The sequence below is a fragment of the Physeter macrocephalus genome, chromosome 11 (assembly GCF_002837175.3).
Source record: "Physeter macrocephalus isolate SW-GA chromosome 11, ASM283717v5, whole genome shotgun sequence".
NCBI lineage: Eukaryota > Metazoa > Chordata > Mammalia > Artiodactyla > Physeteridae > Physeter > Physeter macrocephalus.
In genome coordinates this window covers 35,353,461-35,374,721 of record NC_041224.1, presented here as the reverse complement: position 1 = coordinate 35,374,721, position 21,261 = coordinate 35,353,461, and the positions used below count along the sequence as shown (strand labels likewise).

General features: G+C 41.3%; 1 protein-coding gene across 4 annotated transcripts in view; it reads right to left on the bottom strand.

The window, feature by feature from the left end:
• Positions 1-21,261, bottom strand: part of DIP2C (disco interacting protein 2 homolog C) — a 340,053-nt gene that overhangs the window by 74,025 nt on the left and 244,767 nt on the right. For all 4 annotated transcript variants that reach the window (XM_028494871.2, XM_028494872.2, XM_055087862.1 and 1 more), the window contains 4 exons: positions 19,343-19,462; positions 17,977-18,174; positions 11,725-11,816; positions 5,223-5,333 (listed from right to left, as the gene is read on the bottom strand). In XM_028494871.2, coding sequence (XP_028350672.1) covers positions 5,223-5,333; positions 11,725-11,816; positions 17,977-18,174; positions 19,343-19,462 — 521 coding nt within the window. The remainder of the gene's footprint in view (positions 1-5,222; positions 5,334-11,724; positions 11,817-17,976; positions 18,175-19,342; positions 19,463-21,261) is intronic.

Here is a 21,261-nt window from a genome sequence, read left to right as displayed (position 1 = left end):
GGGACACAGAGAGGGTCCAAGAACACATCTCTGCACTCAGGACACTAACCCCAAGCGGTCTTTGATCACATCCGGCGTGGTGGACTGGACACCCATGCCGACCACAGAGTAAGGGCGTGTGCGTGGAGGGGCGCCGCCCCACAGACTGACTGCCAGGACTTGGGAGCAGATGCTGCGGGAGGGGCAGCTCCGGGCGCCACCACCCTGAGCGTCCAGCCACCCCGCCAGTCAGTTCAACTTGCCTTCCTTACTCCCACCAGCTATGATTCAGAAAATAAAGCCGTGAAGCAGCCGGCATTCCTAGAAGGGAAACGTCAGGACTGTGGTGAGGCTGTCACCTCCTTCCTTCCCACGTGAGACAACATTCTCACCCCAGTAAAATCGGCAACATCGACATCTCAAAACTACCTCTTCCAAGTGCCTAGTTCCTACTCCTCACTGCAGATTTAAAAGCTGCGTCTCTTTACACAGCATCACGCACAGCCAGTCTCCCAACGCCCTTGCAGCCCCGACAAGGGGGAGGAGGCCTGGTGCTCCGCGGATGGGGACCTTCCCATTTTGGGGACCCTTGTGGGACTGTTCCTTCAAGCAGTGCTTTTTCAAGGAGAATTATCATCAGTAACTTCAATGTGAATTTGGGTATCACATGGCCAAAAGCTGTGACCAGGTGAAGGGGTGGGGAGATAGGTTCTGAAGCCGGGTTTAGGAGCAGAAGGGCGTTTCTCTATGAGCGTGAACTTGCTGGGACGGCCTACAGACAGGCTCAGATGGCTCAGGAGAGGGAGCACCAGGGCCAACTGCAAGACCTGTCAGGGTTCACGGTTGAGGTCTGCTGTCCCCTGGGCCCTGTCTTCCTAATATCTGCTCCTAAAGACCCTAAAATACAGAGGAAGGGCTGAGAGTAACCGTAAACAGAATCCATGGTTACCATGAAATTCAGCTTCCATGCCTGCTCCTCCCCCATCTTCTTGGTCTGGAAATTCCTACTCAGAGGTCCAGCCAAAAGCCAGCTTCGCAGAAACAGCCCCACCCAAGCACCCCACTGGGCTGAGATGAGATCCCTCCACCTGCTCTCAGAGCGCTCTGTCTCCTTCATGCACCGGGATCCCTGAAATTAAGCCCAGCTTGACCCCAGAGTCTCTGGCAGAGCCCAGAGAGCCATCCGTGGCCTCCATGGGCCATCTCTCGTGGACCCGGGGACAGGGCCCTGAGCCCCGATGCTTGGGAGCCCCCCGACACCGCACACCACTGTCCAGAAAGGCTCCATAGGAAGCTACTCAGGAGGCACGCGAACCACCGCCCTGCCGGCCAGAGCACTCAGGCCCTGACACTGCCCTCCTGTGTTTCCTGACCGCTTTTCCCTGGAATGGCTGTTTCTGGCCTGCGGTTGGGCTCAGGGGCCCTTCCTCTGTAGAGTTTTGAGCTGTCCAGGACCACAAAATCTCACAAATGACTCTCTTTTGCTGTGCAAGAAAAGCTGACCCACAGCTGAGTTCAAACCTTTCCCTCACTTTCAATCTGTCTCCAACATAGAGAGCTGACGAAGCATGTCCCTTCCCCGGCAGTCTCTCCACGCCCACGGTCTCTGACAAGTCACTTCTCAAGCAGTAAACGCGCACTCGACCATCCCCACCCCGTCCTGTCTCGGTCTCCAGGTCAGAAAGCATCAGCCATACCCATGAGAAGGACTCTCTCTCCAGTAAATGTGAGGTGAGTTCACGGAAAGCGTCTCTCATGAACTCGTTCCGGATTTGTGGACCTGCAACTACTAGCTGGTGCTTCTCCAATTTTGATGCTTGCCTGCCCAAACCGCTGGCTTCTCAGCTGCCTCAGGAGGTAAGACAATAACGCAAAGACAAAACAGAGAGAGGGGCTCTCGATGCATTACTCTGCAGAGTCAACACAAGACAGGTTGCAGACCCATTAGTTTAAAGATTTTTATAGCCATACAACCAGGGGATCCAAGAAACCTGACCCAAGAAATTTTCCTTATCAATACTAAGAGAAACATGTCATTAATGTATTGTTTTTTTGCCAATTAATTTTAAACTTTTTATTTATACCGGAAATTTCCAAGCAGACACAAAGATACAAAGAAAAGGAGAAAGAAATCCCATGTTCCTGTCATCCAGCACCAACGATTATTAACATTGGCATATCTGGTCTCATCTCTTACCTCAAACACATGCACACATGCAGATTTGTTATTTTAAAACAAATCCCAGACGTGGGGCATAACCTTCTACCCACAAACACTTCGTTGGGTGGGTGTCACCCTCGGGCTGCCCCATTTCCCTCCCTCCCCAGCTCAACTCCCTCTGATTTCTTCCAGCAAAATGCACTCCCAAGGGAAGGATCATGTGATGGATCACGTGAGATTGTAAGTATGTGACAAGACGTCAATGTTTTTCCTTCCAGAGATGTTTCATTTTAACAGGACATCTGAAACCTTGGTTAAAGCAAACAAGTGGGGCATGTGCTAGAGTCTAAGGAAAGAACAGTTTGCATCGTGCAGGACAGTGAGCCCCCTCTGAGCCCAGAGGCAAGTGCTGATGGGCCAGGCCCTGCCTGGCTAGACTCCTGTGGCCTCCGGGGCCCACTTGGTCTCTGGCCCTATGGCACTTAGAATATGCACAATTCCACCCCCGCTACAGCCTTGCTACTTCCCACCCTGGCAGAAGGGAAATGCGGCTCAGTGGTATCCGCCAGCCCACAGGCCCACTTTGCTGGCATCTGGCCTTCACAGACCAGCTCAGCCACCTCAAGAGGGCAAGGAGGACAGCCACCGTCCAGATCTGCCCATCGTGGCACAGACTTCTGGCGGCTCCTCTCTTGCCCCTGCCCACTCCGCGGCCAAACCATCGGAGGGACACCCATTTCTCCCACTATGAACTCTTCAAGTGAAAAATGAGCCTTCTCCCCTCACCCCAAGAACCAGAACAGAGAATAAATAAATGCACATGGGACTAAATCGTTCCGTGAGGCTAATCAACATTGATGATTCTGAAAATTTGGTTCTCATTAGGCCCTTTAAGACAAGACTAGCGTGCATAGGACTGGTGGATAGAGGATTCACAAACTTCATCACCTACACCCCTGTGCACATCTTACCCTGTGCTGAATGGCTACCGAGCCAGTGGATTCTTTTATTTAAAAACAAGTTAAGTTTTCTAAGAATGAACATTACACTCTGAAACCACAGACTGAGGCCCAACGCACAGCTTCTGGTTTAACAATAACCTGTGAGTCATCTGCTGGTTCTGTTCCCCTCAGAAATGTTCTGAGGGAGAGAGGGCCAAGAAGAAACCTCAGCTTTTTCTTCTGAGAGAGGGTTCCTGGTCCTGAGGTACATGGTGACAATATGAGGGTCTGAATGGGCCTGAGAGGTGAGTGAGACAGAGCCACCTGGCAGGTCACGGCCTGCAACACCTGAGACGGCTGGCAGGCACGTGTCAGGAGACCCAGAGGAGTTGCAGATGAGGCGCCCTGGACCCGCTAGACAATGCCTGGTCAGGAAGTGGCAGAGACAGGTGCCTCTTCATTCAAATGATTTTCCTCTGCAAACCAGACCTGGTCTGGAAGACACCAGGCTATAGATGTAGAGTAGACAAATCTAAATTCTATATGTGATGAGTAAACAATAACTGCTACTCATAACAACAATAACAAATGTTCTGGAGTCTGCTTAGTGGGTGCTGACAGAGAATCAGTCTCTTCACTCATTAGCCTATGAATTCCTCCAAATTAGCATCCTGATGCCATTGACTAGAGAATCCAGAGGGTTTTCTTTTCTATTTCCAGAGGACCTCAACCCACTGAATTAGATATCAATTAAAGAGGAGCGTCACACATCCCCTGAGAGGCTTTCCAGGTTAGTCACAGCACCAAAGAATCACATAGGAGAACGTGGCTACCTGCTCAGTAACTCCCCAAACCCTTCCGCATCTCTCATCAATAGTGAAGGTCATAGGGCTCAGGAAGATGAGGAAGCACTTTATGGGGTATGTATTGTACACCAGGAATGCTAGAGGCAAACCCTCGCAGAAATCAGGGTTCTCCTCAGGCCACTGGAGGGGGCTCTGATGTCAGTGGCTGCAGGGCTCACCCCCCTTCCAGGGCCACCTGCCGCCCCGCCTGACACTTGCAGGTACCTAGGAGGCCCAGGAGGGAACTTGCAGATTTTGTACCCAGGAAAACGGAAACAGCAACCATTCCCCAAACTTTTTCTAAAGGATCCCCATGTTCTCTCCTTCCGCCCCAAGGAGCAGAGTTTCAAAGGTACCCACACACTGTGAACAGACCTTGAGGCATTTCCCCATTTTCATAATGAGTAGCCACAAAGGCAGCTGGAAGATTCTCTGGAAACTCTGAGCCTGGGCACATGAAAACCTCAGCATTTTGGAGCTGGAAGAGTCACCCCACACAGTCTGCTCATGATGATGTGCTAAGTGACGGCCCGGTGAATCCAGGGTGGAGCCCAAGGGCACGACACATAATCCAACCAGTGGCAGGGGGCCATCCCCACAGCCGTCGGCCCCGTCTCCTTTGACAGCATCAGAGCACCTCTCGGGGGACCGTCAGGGTCAACCCCAGCACAGCCTCCTCCCTCTGCCTTCCCTTCCAAAGTTACCACAGGTCTGTGGTGCAAGAAGCCAATCATTAACGTGGACAAAGACACACCCACTGCTGTGTAGGGTTCCGACACTGGACTACACTACAACTGTAACAGCAAGATTAGTTATTTATTCTAACCATAGAATAAGATCCAACAAATCGTAGGTGAACCTGGAACTTGTTAATGTCCAAACACCTGCACAAATGCAACAACTGCCACCCCTGAAATAAAAATAAGTGAAAAATCTATCATTTACCCAGATTTCTAGTGCAGTGACACTGAGGAACGAGATACTGGAACACCTGCTTTGCTGGCAGATCACCCTGCTCAACGCACAGAAGGCGTCACCTCAGGGCAGCAGCTCAATCCGGCTGCTGAGTGGAGCTGCAGCGTCAATGCTGCTCCCTTGTCTGGGACAGCCAACGACAACCTGCACAGAGCCTCAGAAACAAGGCAAACAGCCCTGTGCTTCCTGATCCACAGCCCGCTGAGATGAAAGCTCTTGAAGATGGCCGTCTGCACATTCTGACCCCATGACAGAACCTTCCAGGGCCGCAGAGCCGACCTTCCCGGCCAACAGGCTTGAACAGAAAGATACGTTATTTACCTTTCTCGTGAGGGGCACCTCGATGGGCACAGGCACAACTTCGGCCAGCAGGCAGCCGTAGAAAGCCACCATGGAGGCAGCAGGGTCATTGTTGGGGAACACCAGTGCCACCTGGACCAACACAGAGAGAGAGGGATTAACCACTAACACGATGCCACGGGAAAAAATTTAGATGCCCTGCTTGAAAAATGCGTATTAGTAAGGTGCATTTTAATAAGTTATCAGATGCTTTTCCTTGATCTCACATGGAAGGCCAACAGATTATCCGGGTCATCTCTGACACCGCACCAGAATACAACAACCCTTGCTGTTTACACGTTATCTCCCCCATCGGCACATATTTTTACACAGGTGAAACCACAGTACATATACTATTTGTCTCTCGCTATTCTCACTGGGCTCTGAAGTGCATCCTCGTACGTCCACACAGTCTTCACCATCGTAACTGAACGCTGTGCACTTCCTCCCTAAAGTGCTGGGCTCACAGCTGACTCTACTCTGATCCCGCCTCAGATTTAGCTCCCCAAGCCTTGACTTACCTGAAAATTGAGAATACTAGTGTCCTAGCGTTGCAGTAAAGGTCAAATGAGAAAATGTATGCAAGAGCTCACACCGTGCCTGACACACAGCAGGCAGCCGTGAACCAAAGCTGCCCACGAGGCCCCGGCCCTGAGAGCTGGCGCTCGGTCAGCCCGCACCTGCGGCATCTGGCTTTCTGCCCTCCCAGGGAAGGCTTCCGTGAACACCTGCCCACACATCTCCATCCGCCCATCGCCTCTCCAGCTCAACCTCTGAAGAACCAGGAGTACAATAATCATGGAGTTCTAAAAGCTAAATTTAGATTACTATCCAAATAACCCAATAATGGATAGTATGATTTTTCAAATGTTTTCTGATAGTCCTGAAGGGAATCTTAATGAAGAACAATTTTCCATCAGGTGGCTTATAATTAATTATTCGTCCTTGTATGAACTGTGTTTCATTTCCTTTGCCTATTTATCTGCTAGTGTTTTGACATTTCCCATAAAATCTTTAAATATATTTCATAGTATTAACTCTCACATTTGATGCAGACTTCTCGATATAATATTCTCTGTTTTATTTTTATTAGTGTATTTAATGTTGCATGTAAACTTGTCAAGTTTTTCCTTTATGTTGTCAGCTTCATCCCATTCACATTCACCTGGCGCTCAGGTTAGCATCTGCCGTGGAGCTAACGCAATGTCGATCCGCTTGCTCTCCTGTTGCCTGATGCTCCTTCTGGAGTGGCCCTTCCTACTCTAGCTCTAGAAGCTGCCTTCAGGATGCAACAGGCAGTCCTATTTCTGGATCCCCACTGAGCTCTGCAGGGCTCTGCTTCCACTTTAACACAAGCTTCTCCCATGTGTTGCTGCAGCATCGGCACTGCTCTTCCTTGTTGATAATTAAGCACATAAATCCCATGATTTAGCAGATGTATATGATTTTTGTATTACCTCATTCAGGAATTTAACACATTTTTTTCTTTAAAAATGCCCTAACTAGAAGTTATTAACTTTGTCATGAACAGTTGGATAAGACATCCTAATTACCTCAATATCTAAGTAAGCATGTTGGCATAAAGGACTCAGATGACAGCTGAGGATGGAGCAGGCTGCGTCTTAAATTTGGCTCTGTTAGCAACACAGGATAGTTGATGGAAATAAAATTAAGTTTGGAAATATGTGAAGATTGCCTTTCTATATGGCATTCCTGCAGTTTACTAAAATCAGCCAAACGAGAGACAAATGAAACCGTTAAGGCCAATAAAAGCCATTCTGCACTACTGAAGAATTTTAAGAAACCCTGTGAAATAACTGTTGATTAGATATTAATCCTTATTTTGTCCCAAAAGCACCCAGACAGATGCCAGGCTACTATCAGTAGGACTTCATAGGAGGAATAAAAGGATTTATTTGCATGTCTCTGCATATGAACCACAAACAATTATTTTAAAAATGGTCGGAGGTTTGCACTGGCCTCAGGTGTTCTGCCTTCAACTGGTGGTCTGAGAGTTGACAGCATCTGTTTTTAGTTCTGGATCTGGCAAAGCAACAACATTCAATCAAATGTCTGCAAAGCTTCCAAGGCACCACTGCTGCAAGACTGCTCTCCTTGAACCAAAACAGAGGATGTTAAGAAAATGCAGAAGATGTTGAAGTTCCACCCAAAACTAATGGCTGCACCCACTCATATAGAGGACTAGTTAAATTTGGACTTGTTAGTCCTCCTAGGACTAACCTATTCTGCACGCAGGAGTCTTCAAGAGCATAGAACCGAGAGAAAGAAGGTGCTGCTTCCAGAGCCAGACTGTGGATCAACATATTTCCAAGAGGAGCTTCTGGTCTGGCTCCTATCCCAGCTCTGTTCCCAGGAAGGGCAACTTGATCCAGGATTTAAAATTCCCACTGCTCGATCACTAAAGTTCATGCTGATAATGCCATATTATATAACCTTGCAGAGTTGCGTTAAAACAGGATGAAATGTTATATTAATGTAAAGTGAATAAAAGCAGAATATAAAATTGTGCATTATATGCTCTCAAAAATATAAAAGTAACAAGTAGAAAATGGTCAAATAGCTAAAGGCTCTTTTAGAATCAAAATTGAATTTTTAAAAAATTTGTTTTAAGGAAGGGAAGTCTGTATTTGTATCATTCTCACCAAACTTTCCTTTTATATCTCAATCAGTCACAAGTCCTGTTTTTTGGTGACTGCACAGTGATTCCAGTGCAATACTGTACAAATATACAGATGCTTCATTTTCATAAACCCACACGGTTTCTTTTCATTCAATTCCCTATGTATTCTCTGATATTTCATCGCACTTAACTATGCACAGATCGTCAACAGACCACACCTCCTTCCTCCACTCTCCTCCGCTGGTCTTCCTGTAACAGCCCTGCTGTCCCAGTGCCCGGCTGGTTCTGTCCACATTCCACACAATCCCCCCTCAGCTCCTTTCCACACTCTGTCCTACAACCTGACCAAGAGCCACGGGCTTGCCTTTTCTCCTCAAGAAGTCTTCTCAGATTCCAGAAGCTCCTAAAATGAGAATATTCTCTGTCCTTCCCAAAGAGTTCAGCTGTATCTCTCACCACCTTTTTTGGGGACCTGTATCATTTTCCAATTTACAGGTAGCCAATTATCAACGTCTTTATTTTATTTTTTTAACTCTGCAAGCTCTCTGAAGGCAGGCTTCACATATGATGCATCTTTGTTTGTTACACAGCTCCCACTACAATAACCTGAAAACCTATTCAGCTTAGGCACATAAATGCCTTTTCAAAGCCCAAGCAGTACTCCCCAAAGTGCATTAATAGGGTCACCCACATGAAAAGCATCTATAATTTTTATGCTAAGGACAGAATGTTCATTATCCTCAGAAAATTATATTTAATTAAAAATGATTTTCAAAGAGGTAAAGAATCCTGTTTATTGTGACAGAAGGTTATTATCAATTGAATACTACAGTCACATATGCTTATTTAATAAGTATTTATACGCACATGCCAGGTGCCACAGCCATATGAAAACTTTTTAAAGGAATAATTTAGAAAAGTAGTCCCACCTCATACAATTCAAACCACCCCCTGCTAAAGAAAATCTTTTTACATATTTTGTTCTATCAAAACTTGCCCCCCACATTCCTACTAACTTCTTAGCAGAACAGAGATGGTTTATTTTGTAATTGCTATTGTAAAGGAACTTCAAGAGTCTGAAGGCCAAAGACTTTTTTTAAAAAACTACTAAGACTATTAACCAAATTACAGATAAGGGAGATATATTACAACTGACTTTTTTTTATAATGATAAAATAAATACAACAAAGTTTACCATCTTGACCATTTTCAAGTATACAGTTCAGTGGCATTAAGTACATTCACACTGTTGTAAAACCATCATCAACCATCCATTTCCAGAACATTTTCATTTTCCTAAACTGTAACTCTGTCCTTATTAAACAATAACTCCCCATTTCCCGCTTCCCACAGCCCCTGGTAACCATCATTCTTCTGTCTCTAGGAATTTAAGTACTCTAAGTACCTCATATAAATGGAACCATACAATATTTATCCTTTTGTGACTGGCTTATTTTACTGAGCATAATGTCCTCAAGGTCCATCCATGTTGTAGAATGTGTCAGAATTTCCTTCCTTTTTAAGGCTGAATAGTATTACGCCGTACGAATATACCACCTTCTGTTTATTCATTCACCCGACCATGGATGCTTGAGTTGCTTCCTCCTTTTGGTTTTCGTGAATAGTGCTGCTATGAACATTGGTGTAGATATATCTCTTCAAGCCCTTGCTTTCAATTCTTTTGAAATTGAAGTGGAATTATCAGATCAGATGTTTAATTTTTTAAGGAACCACCATAGTACTGCTTTCCACAGTGGCTACACCACTGTATATTCCTACCAGCAATGCACAAGGGTTCCAATTTCTTCACATTCTTGTCATCACCTACTATTTTCTGTTTCTGATAGCAGCCATCCTAATGAGTGTGAAGTGGTAGCTCATGTGGTTTTGACGTATATTTCCCTACTGATCAGTGATTCATGGGCTTATTTGGCTATTTGTAAATCTTCCCTGGAAAAAGGTCTATTCAAGTCCTTTGCCTGTTTTGTAAACTTTTTGTTTTGGTTGTTGTTGTTGAGTTGTAGAACTTCTTTATATATTCTGGATACTAATCTTTTATCAGATATATGATTTGTAAACATTTTCTCCCATTCTGTATGTTTCTTTTGCACTCTCAAAAGTGTCCTTTGGTACACAGAAGTTTTAAATTTTATTCATTTATCTTATTTATTTATTATTGGCTGCGTTGGGTCTTCGTTGCTGTGCGTGGGCTTTAGTTGTAGCAAGCAGGGGCTACTCTGCTGTGGTGCGCGAGCTTCTCATTGCGGTGGTTTCCCTTGTTGCAGAGCACGGGCTCTAGGCTCACGGGCTTCAGTAGTTGTGGCACACAGGCTCAGTAGTTGTGGCACACGGGCTTAGTTGCTCCGTGGCATCTGAGATCTTCCCAGACCAGGGCTTGAACCCGTGGTCCCCTGCATTGGCAGGCGGATTCTGAACCACTGCGCCACCAGGGAAGCCCAGAATTTTAAAATTTTGATGAAGTGCAATTTATCAATTTTTTTGTTCCCTGTGCTTTTGGTGCCATATCCAAGAAATCATTGCCAAATCCTACGTCATGAAACATTTCCCCTATGTTTTATTCTAAGAGTTTAGGTCTTTAATCCATTTTGAGTTAATTTTTTAATATATGGTATAAAGGTTCAATTTTGGGGTTTTGCTTATAGATATCCAATTTTCCGAGCACCATTTGTTGAGTAGACTATCCTTTCCCCCATTTAACGTCTTAGCATCCTTCTTGAAAGTCCCTTGACCCTACATGTAAGGATTTATTTCTGGGCTTTCTATTCTATTCCTTTGGTCTATATCTGTCTTTGTGTTAATACCACACAGCTTTGATTGCTGTAGCTTTACAGTTAAGTTTTATAATGAGGAAGTGTGAGACCTATAATTGACTTTTAAAAGCTAAAGGTCAAACTTGTTCATTAAACTGGAAAGAATCATAGCCTACCACAGAATCCTGGGGCTGCAGCAATCTTATTAAAAATTCCCCATAATGGGCCCATGTTTTTATAATATCTCTTAAGTAAATCATAGCTTGTATTCTTGTTGGTTTATGGTGTTCTACAATGATATTTTTATAAAATTTATTTGGAGTCCTTTGGGTGCAGGTGGGTAACCCAGTCTTGGGGCATTCTGAGGTACACAGCAACATATGGAAAAAAAATCACTCCATTTAAGGTAAGAAAACTAGGTTCTACTCTCAGCCCCACATCTTAATTGGGGTGTAAAGCTTGGGCAAGATTATTAACTGCTCTGGGTGTAACATTAAAAAGGAAATACTAATATCTGTTTCTCAGTAACTTAGCAGATTGCAGTAAGAATAAAATTGTGCTTTTCAATGAAAGACAGTAGCCTATATCAAGAAATTTAAGACTAGGAAAGGAACATACCAGCAGTTTGCTGCCAGGATTTTCGATATCACTGACTAATATAAAAAAGTTCTAAACACAACTGTCCTGCCTACTCAGGGAGACAGTGCAAGTACATTCCAAACTAGGAGACCACATATGTCACGGGTTAGGAACACAGGTTTTGCAGTTGGACAGAAATGGATATGAGCACTGGCTATACCACCTTCTAGCTATGTGCCTTCATCTGATGTGATTCTTACCCTCTCAAGTCCTAATATCCTCATGGATAAAACATGAGAACTACTATAGTTAAACTCGCTGAGTTACTGTGAAGATTAATCCTGCTGAATAACTGCTTCTGGTTCACAGTAAATGTTAAGAAAGCCTGATTTAGTAGTATGGAGGCACTGAACTTTGCAACTTTAAAACAGTGGGTGTCTTCTCCACCTCAGACCACATGTCTTGCAGATGTGATAATTTAAATTGCACTTACCCTATCTCCAGGTCGCACCATAGGTTCTTGTTTTGTACCTAATTTATGCAGAATGTTGTAAGCAACCTTCATACTTCTTGTCCACAGTTTGCCTATCAATACAAATTATAAAGACACAATTAATTGTACACATGCATCTTCTGTTGTGTATATGTGTGCACATTAACCTATATAGAGAGTATTACTTTTTCACTTTAAGCCTTTCAAGTTATTCCGCGTCCCTGGAATCAAGATGGGAAACAAAAGCCAGCAAATCTGACTTACAAAATCTGAGAAGCCTGAACACTGGAATAAGGTATTAAATACAAATACACCTAGGATGCTAAGAACCTAGAGCAAAGCCAGAGAGAATTCAACTACCATCACAGAAGTAGGGAGGATTTCTAGGGAGTAAAATGGGGCAGCGACCATGGCATTAGGGAGTTAATGCTAATTTATGTTGTGCAAAATGACACCTACTTCCTCTATTAATGAGTCCTGTCTTGTGTGACTGAAATGAATCTAAAGGGCACTTAAGACAGGCTTTGTAGGGCCTGATCCCTCTCCTTCCCCACATCCTAAGTTTCTCAACTTCAACTTTTCCTAACTTTTAGGATTTTGGAATCCTAATCCCTGAATTTAGATAAAGATTATGGTAAAATTTTTGAATTATTTTAAAGTTTTGAACTCTAGAAAATATCACCACAAAGCAGGATTACAAAGATTAAAAAAACATGAGAAAAATGACCAGTTTTGAAGAACTTGCAGATTCAAATCCCTGCCTTCATCCCAGTGCCAGACATTTCCTCAGCATACCCAGGTGATTGCAAACAGTCTGAGATCAAACCAAAATGACTTTAAAATCTAACATGAATTCTTGGACACACAAAGGCCTTTTACAACTTTAGCTTCTATAAGCTTTTAGAAGCAGTCAAGGTGTTAGAAATTGTATTAATGCAATAATAGTATAATAAAGATAACAACAATTTGAACTATTTCCTATAAATGCAATCACTGTTCTAATCTTTTTCCTATTTTAAATGTAAAAGCTAAATTAATATACACTTTAATTATGAAATTAAATTATGAAATTATGAAATGAAAAATATCTGAATTTGTTTTATTTCATATTGGATTTTGCAGCAACCCAAACTAGGGTTCTTACTGTTTTCCTATCAATGGATTTATCAATTTGTCTCTTTCTTAGTGATTAGGGGACAAGGAGGATTTTTCCATTATCTCTGATTCCTATAATTCCTAGGACATTCCTGGCTCATAGTATGTGCTCAACAAATGTTTCTTTGTTTTATTAACATCATAATAAAGCAAGCTATAAAAAACAAAATCGCAGTATACATTTTAGCCTACTTCTTGATCACTGAGAGTAACTACTAGGTGTGATGTTTTATTCATGCCCCTCCTCCACCTTCCTTAACTCCACCTCCTCAAGACTGGCTACTTTACAATTATTTGATGATTATATTTTTGCCCCAAATACTCACTAGCCATTGGAAATAATGCAGGGAGTTATTTTTTTCCTAAAGAAATCACAAATATTTTGTGCCTTCAGATTTATTTAATGTGAACAATGTTAGGAAATTATTATAGTTGAATAAACAATTACAATCAACTTGTTGTAAGTGAAAAAAAAAATCAACGCACTGTAAACGAAAAAATCAATTACAATCAAACAATTAGCATCATTATATTCTGTTAAAGTTTCAACTTCATTCTCAGTTTGGAATATTAAAGTCGAGATCATCATAAATTCATACAAAAGCCAATTTACAACAGAGAGTTTGAAAAAGGAAACAACACACTTTTGGCAAGTTCTAGAAATATTTTTCAAATAGAAAAAAATAAAGAGTAAATTGATGATTTAAATTAAAGAAGATAAAACAGTTCTTGACTGATTTAGAAAGGAGAAAGAAAAAAAATTTCCAACCAAGAATACTCTCCCGGGCAAAGTTATCATTCAGAATTGAAGGACAGATAAAAGTTTTCCAGACAAGCAAAAAGCTAAAGGAGTTCATCACCACTAAAGCAGCCTTACAAAAAAAGTGTTAAAGGAACTTATTTAAGCTGAAAAGAAAGGGCACTAATTTGTAACAAGAAAATATGTGTCTCACTGGTAAAGGTAAATATTTAGTAAAGGTAGTAGATTAATCACTTATAAACCTAGTATTAGGTTGAAAGACAAAAGTAGTAAAAATAACTACAACAGTTAGTTCAGGAATACACAAGATAAAAAGATGTAAAATGTGACATCAAAAACATAAAACAGGGGGAGACTAAAAATGTAGGGCTTGAGAATGTACTCAAACTTAAGTTTTTAATCAACTTAAAACAGACTATTATAAATATGTTATATGTAAGACTCATGGTAACCATCAAGCAAAAACCTATAGTAGGTACACAAAAAATGTGAAAGGAATCTAAGCACACCACTAAAGAAAGTCATCAAACCACAAAGGAAGAGAGTAAGAGAAGACTAAAGGAACAGAGGAACTACAAAAGAGCCAGAAAGCAATTAACAAAATGGCAATAAGGTCATACCTATGAATAACCACTTTAAATGTAAACAGACTAAATTCTCCAATCAAAAGGCACAGCGGGTGAATGAATTTAAAAAAACCCAACAACACAAGACTCATCTACATACTTCTACAATAGACTCACTTCAAGTATAAAGACACACACAAAATGAAAGTGAACAGATAGAAAAAGATATTCCATGTAAATGGAAACCAAAAGAAAGCTGGGGTAGCTATACTTATAACAGATAAAATCAACTTTAAAACAAAGACTGTAACGAGACAAAGCATATTACGTAATGATAAAGGGTAAATCCAACAAGCAAATATAACATTTGTTTATATTTATGCACCCAATATAGAAGCACCTAAATATATAAAGCAAACATTAACAGACATAAAGAGGGAAACAACAGCAATGTAATAACAGTGGGGGATTTTAATACCCCATTTACATCAATGAACAGACCGGCCAGACGGAAAATCAATAAGGAAACATCAGCCTTAAATTATACATTACACCAGATAGATTTAATAGATATATAAAGAACATTCTATCGAAAAGCAGCAGAATACACATCCTTCTCAAGCTCATATGGAACATTCTCCAGGATAGATCATATCTTAGGCCACAAAAACGAGTCTTAAATTTAAGAAGACTGAAATCATATTGAGCATCTTTTCTGACCACAATGTTATTAAACTAGAAATCAATTATGAGAACTGATAAATTTACATGTATGTGGAGATTAAAAAACATGCTATCCAACAACCAATGAAACAAAGAAATCAAAGGAGGAAGTAAAAAACACCTTGAGACAAATGAAAATGAAAATATAACATACAAAAACTTATGGGATACAGCAAAAGCAATTCTAAGAGGGAAGTTCACAGATAAACGTCTATCTTGAGAAACAAGAAAAATCTCAACCTAACTTTACATCTCAAGTAACTAGAAAAAGAAGAACAAATGAGGCCCAAAGTTAGTAAAAGGAAGAACATGACAAAGATCAGAGTGGAAATAAATGAAATAGAGATTAAAAAGACAAAGAAAAGATCAATGAAATCAACAGCTGGTTCTTTAAAAAGATAAACAAAATTAATAAACCTTTGGCTAGACTCACCCAGGGAAAAAAGAGGACTCATAAATAAAATCAGAAATGAGAGACATTACAATTGGTATTAAAGAAATACAAATGATCATAAGAGATTACTATGAACAATTACATACCAACAAACTGGACAACCTCGAAGAAATAAATTCCTAGAAACATACAACCTTCCAAGACTGAATGATGAAAAAACAGAAAATCTAAACAGACCGTTTACTAGTAAGGAGATTGAATCAGTAACCAAAACCCTCTCCACAAACAAAAGTCCAGGACTACATAGCTTCACTGGTGTATTCTACCAAACATTCAAAGAAGAATTAATACCAATCCTTCTCAAGTTCTTCCAAAAAACAAAAGATGAGAAAACATTTCCAAACTCATTTTACAAGGCCTGCATTACCCTGATATCAAAACAAGATAAGGACACCATGAGAAAAGAAAATTACAGGCCTGAAGAACACAGATGCACAAATCTTCAACAAAATATTAGCAAACCAAATTTAATAGTATGTTAAAATGCTCATACACCATGATCAAGTGGGATTTATTCCAGAGATGCAAGGATGGTTCAACATCCGCAAATCAATGAATGTGACACAGCACATTAATAACATAATGAAGGATAAAAATCATATGATCATCTCAGCAGATGCAGAAAAAACATTTGACAAAATTCAACATCCATTTATGATAAAAATTTTCAACAAAATAAAAGTCATATGTTTACAAGCTCAGAGCTAACAGCATACTCAACAGTAAAAAGCTGGAAGCTTTTCCTCTAAGATTCAGGAACAAGACACTTTTGCCATGCTTATTCAACATAGCATTGTAAATCCTAGCCAGAATAATAAGGCAAGAAAAAGAAATAAAAAGCATCCAAACTGGAAAGGAAGAAGAAAAACTGTCACTACTTGCAGATAACATAGCATTATATATAGACAAACTTAAAGATTATACAGAAAAACAGAGTAATAAATGAATTCAGTAAAGTAGCAGATACAAAATCAATACACAGAAAACTGTTCTGTCCATACACTAATAATAATCTATCAGAGAAATCAAGAAAACAATCCCAATTACAACTGCATCAAAAGGAGTAAAATACCTAGGAATGAATTTAATCAAGGAGGTAAAAGACCTGTACATTAAAAATTATGACTTTAGTGAAAGAAGTTAAAGATGACACAAATAAATAGATATTCTCTGCCTGTGGATCAGAAGAATTAATATTGTTAAAATGTCTGTACTACCCAAAGCAATCTATAGATTCAATGCAATCCTTATCAAAATTCCAATGGCATTTTTCACAGAAATAGAACAAACAATTCTAAAATTTGTATGAAAACATGAAGGACTCCAAATAGCCAAACCCATCCTGAGAAAGAAAAAGCTAGAGACATCATACTCCCTGACATTACAAAACTACCAGTAATGAAAAACTGTATGATACTGGCACAAAAACAGATACACAGATCAATGAAACAGAATAGCCCAAAAATAAACCCACGCATGTATGTCAACTAATTTATGACAAAGGAGCCAAGAAAGGGGAAAGGACAGTCTTTCAATAAATGATGCTTGGAAAACAGTACACAATCAGCTCCATGGCTGAATCTGGCAAGAGATGAAGGTCAGACAGGAAAGTCCCCTGTCTTTTTGACTGACTAAAATCTATTTCCAAGAGTATAACTTTAAAAAAATGAATCTTATGCCTCATGATGGGTGAAATACCCTTTATCCACTCAGAATTTCCCAACAAAGCAAGAAAAAAAAAAAAAGAGACTATGAAAACATATGCTCCTAAATTCCATTTTCTTCCATGAGATGCACAGGATAATGACTGAAGCACAGTGGGTGCCTCACAGGCCCCACACCCACTAAAAGCCTGGGCTATAATACTTAACAGCTGGCTCTTGACCTCCATTGTTAATGGAGAAAACACTTTCTTTCCTACCTGCAATTAGAAGAGCATTATCATCAAAAAAACAAAACTGAAAGTTAAAAAAAGGTAATCTAACCTCACACACGCAGACATAATATAAGCCATTTTGGTATTTTTGTTATGAAGCTTGTTTCTTTGCAAAGCTGTAGCAGAGAGTGTGAAAATGACCTGAAAATTTCCTTTCTCTGCCTCTTATCCTTGGAGCAAAGAGAAAGGAATCTCTCTGGTACAGTTAACTATTTCCAAGTTTATGGACTGCATTAATGGTACTGAATAAAGAATTAAAGAACAGTTTGTTTCTCTTGCTTTCTGAAAAAGCACTTTGGAAACAGATTCTGTTTCTTCTGAGTGACACATGTCAACGAGTTCTGATACACATTCTTTAACTACCAATCCTTCTTGAAAGCATTATTTAATATACATTCCAAGAGGTAAAATCTAACATCTTATTAGAGTTATAATCACTAATTTTTTATATCACTTTCTAGTTTTTACTCAAAAACACTGAACAAATAGTAACTTTTCATATTCAAACCAAATCATTTTCCTATAATATTTCCTTTCAGGTTCCATTTATTTCTGTATTAGAAACATAAGGCAACACAAATATGAATCGGCCACCCTGAAAGTGACAGTTGTGTGCAGGCACAAGCAAACAAAAGGTGGATAAGCCTCACAGGATTACCGTAAGTGAGGATGTACAGAGGTTTCCCATTCGTGTCCATCGTGGTCAAGCACGGGGCCTTTGGTGAGATGGTCCCCCATCGCTGTAACGCTGCTTCTAAAGATGGGGGCCAATTTGTAACCACACCCAGCTGTTCCCCACGCATCGCCAACATTTGGGCTCCCTCTGGCTTTGGCTGGTTTGGATCTGGTTGTTGAACTAAATACATTTGAACACAAAAGGTTTTCAAGAAAAACACATCCATATTAGCACAATCACTTTTTTATTCCTTTTAAGGAAGCTAGAAGACTTACACTTGAGTTAGAAATTTATTAGAGGACAGGAAACATGCACAGGTGTTTTTCTAGAATTAGAGCCATGACCAGCACATGAGCCTCATGGATGTAACAAAAGCACTTAATTCTTACAATTTCCAAGGCAATGTCAGGGTGTGGAACTTAGGGACACCTGAATGCACTTACAAACTGACAAGTAAAACTATGCATTTTAACATGCCTAGAGTCTAGGATTGCAATAGCCATGTTTAAAACATTGGTTATCTACATACACTAGTAATTATAGACTCCAAAGAGCTCAAACCTTGCTGGATTATATTTTTCCCTTAAATACTGAGATGTAAATTTGAATTTGCTACAGCTACTAGGAATAACTAGCACAGCACATATTTTCTTAAGTACAACAAAAATAAACGCCCCATAATAAAAACAATTTGCCCAACTCTTTAGATAGGTAAGAATCTGAGAGATTATTCTCACTTCTGGGAAAGGCTTCTCTTATAGTTGATGATTCACAATTTCCACCTGCTGCCTAGAAATCAGCTATGTCTTACTTGTGGTATAAAGAGCAAGAAAATAAGCAGTTTGGGTTTGATACAACAAGCAGTACTTTGTTTCAATTTTAAGTTGTTTGTGTTAAAAGGCTCAGGACTGTTCAGGGGTTAAGAACACCAGCTCCTGAAGCTGTCACGAGAGGCAGGCAGGAAGGTGAGATCTGCCACGGCTCACTCTGCATTCCTCCCTCTAAAGCCGATTCAGAGAGAACACACTGCTGCAAGCTCAGGTTGTCTATGATTTGTCAATACCAGCATTCCTGTAGCCTCAAGGAGTCCTTAGAAAGAGGCCTGGCTCACGGGACAAAATCGCATTCTGCTGAGAGTGACACACAAATGGTATCAACCCAACTGTGCCAGGACTGGCGTATCTTTAAAGGGACCTTGGGGAATAGTACCTACAGTTTCTAGGCAGGATCCCTGTCTTCCCAGGAACACCAAGATTACTGTTCTTAAAAAGTCAAACAGCCTTGGTAGAAAAACACTATACAGGGTCACAGAAACACTGGACAAGCGGGTAGGAACGGGCTCTTTCACCTTCCAGCAGTTCTTCAAAGTCATCGACGAAGAATTCCCGCAATGGTGGTCGTTTGGGTCGTTTGAGGGTATTGACAAGCTGCTGGATTTTTGCTGATACCCGGCTACTTACAGGCACTCCTGAAAAACAGAACCATGGGGCAGGTGGACTGACTGTGAGCATGAACCAGCGTAAACAAGCAGCCACAGTAAAAACAGCTGTGACAGCACACCCTGCCCCATCTCAGGGCTGGGAGCCCCTCAGTGTCACCTAAGACAACTGCTGCTCAACGAGAACATTCCGAGGTGGACGGACTTAGCATGTGACCTTGCTAGGAAGCCTCGAGAGAGGATAAAGATGTAGCAGAAATGATTCCCTTTTACACTGTGAACTGTCCTGCTCTGGTGACCTTGGGAAAAACTCCAGACAATAGACTGGGCTCGGTCCCGCCTCTATTCCTAAAACACGGTCTGTCATCTCCTTATTAATACCGTCTCAGGGTCCCCTGTGTACTTGGGGGTCAGAGAGCTGATTAAGCAGTGAGACCCTCCCCAAGTCCCAATCTCCCCTGAGACCACCTGTGCTTGGCCTCCAGCTGCCGCCCCTGAAAGTAAGGGGACTCAGGTTCTACAAGTGCCGCTGGCAGGCCTTGTCCTCTTGCAGGTAATGGCCAAGTCCCTCCTATATGCCTTTCAGACCCACTCTCCTGAGTGAACATTTAGGCAATGCATTCTAGAAGCACAGCAATTAAAAGTCTCTAAATTCAGTTTCTGATATAATACAGAACTTACATATATTTATCCACGTGTACTGAGAAAAACAGACCCAACCTTATAATACATTTCTCATGACAATAAATGTGACATCGTTTTCAAAACTGAATAAGTGAAATGATCAATGAAAAAGGCATGAAATTAAAAAAATTTTACATAACCCAAATAAATGAAAAAATGGAGCACCAAGATGCTGAATCCGTAACTGGATCACATGCACTCTCTGCAGACAGATTTCATTCCTGCTGAAAGGTGCTTGGAAACCTGAACCTGGTAAATACGAAGGCCTGGAACCTTCACAGCTCTCAGACAGAAGAACCACGACCAGAGAGGGTCTTTCCCATACCGACCGAGGCAAAGCCCTTCCTCCACAGCACAGTGTCACAAGAACAGAACTCAGCTTTTGGAACGAGTATGACAGAATTCAAGGAAATTTTTCTATCAAATAAAAACCATTTTAATAGATAGTCTCAAAATTCTCTATGGGCACTTGCAGAATTGAGACATTAAATATTTTACAATCTTGAAAATACATAAAAATATACAACCCAGAATTCTCAGTATCTAAACACAAAATTTCCCCATTAAATAGTCCCAGTTAATCTGGTTTGGATGAATCAGAGATCATTTCACAAGGCCACTGGTGCTCCAGCTTAATTTAGAACACACACAAATCATCCTAGGACCCAGTCCAGAGCTTCTGATGTGTTAGGTCTCGGGTGTGGCCCAGAATCTGTTTTCCAACAAGTGCCCCATGTGGTTCTGGTACGAGACACCATCACAGCACTGGACTGGACAATAGATGAATTTACCTGGGGGAGCAGGTGAAGATGATGAACTTCAAAGACAACAAAGTTACTAAAATGGTGATGACAAGAATAACAGTAATGACCAATTCAATAAACAATGAACTTAGTAGAGGACTAAAGCAAACCTTGATACTGAGAAACATTCCAGGGAAACCAATCATACTGGAAACTGGAGTGACTTCAAATGTACTAACAGAGAACTCAGAACCCAGCGACCTTGGGCTCTGACCACAGTGAAAAGGCATCTGCCTGTTAGAGGCTGGGTCCAGGCCTCCTCATCACCCCCGAGTCACAGTGTCACGGACACAAGCATAGTGGGATGGATGGCACACAGAGGCTATTTTGGCCATCTTCCAA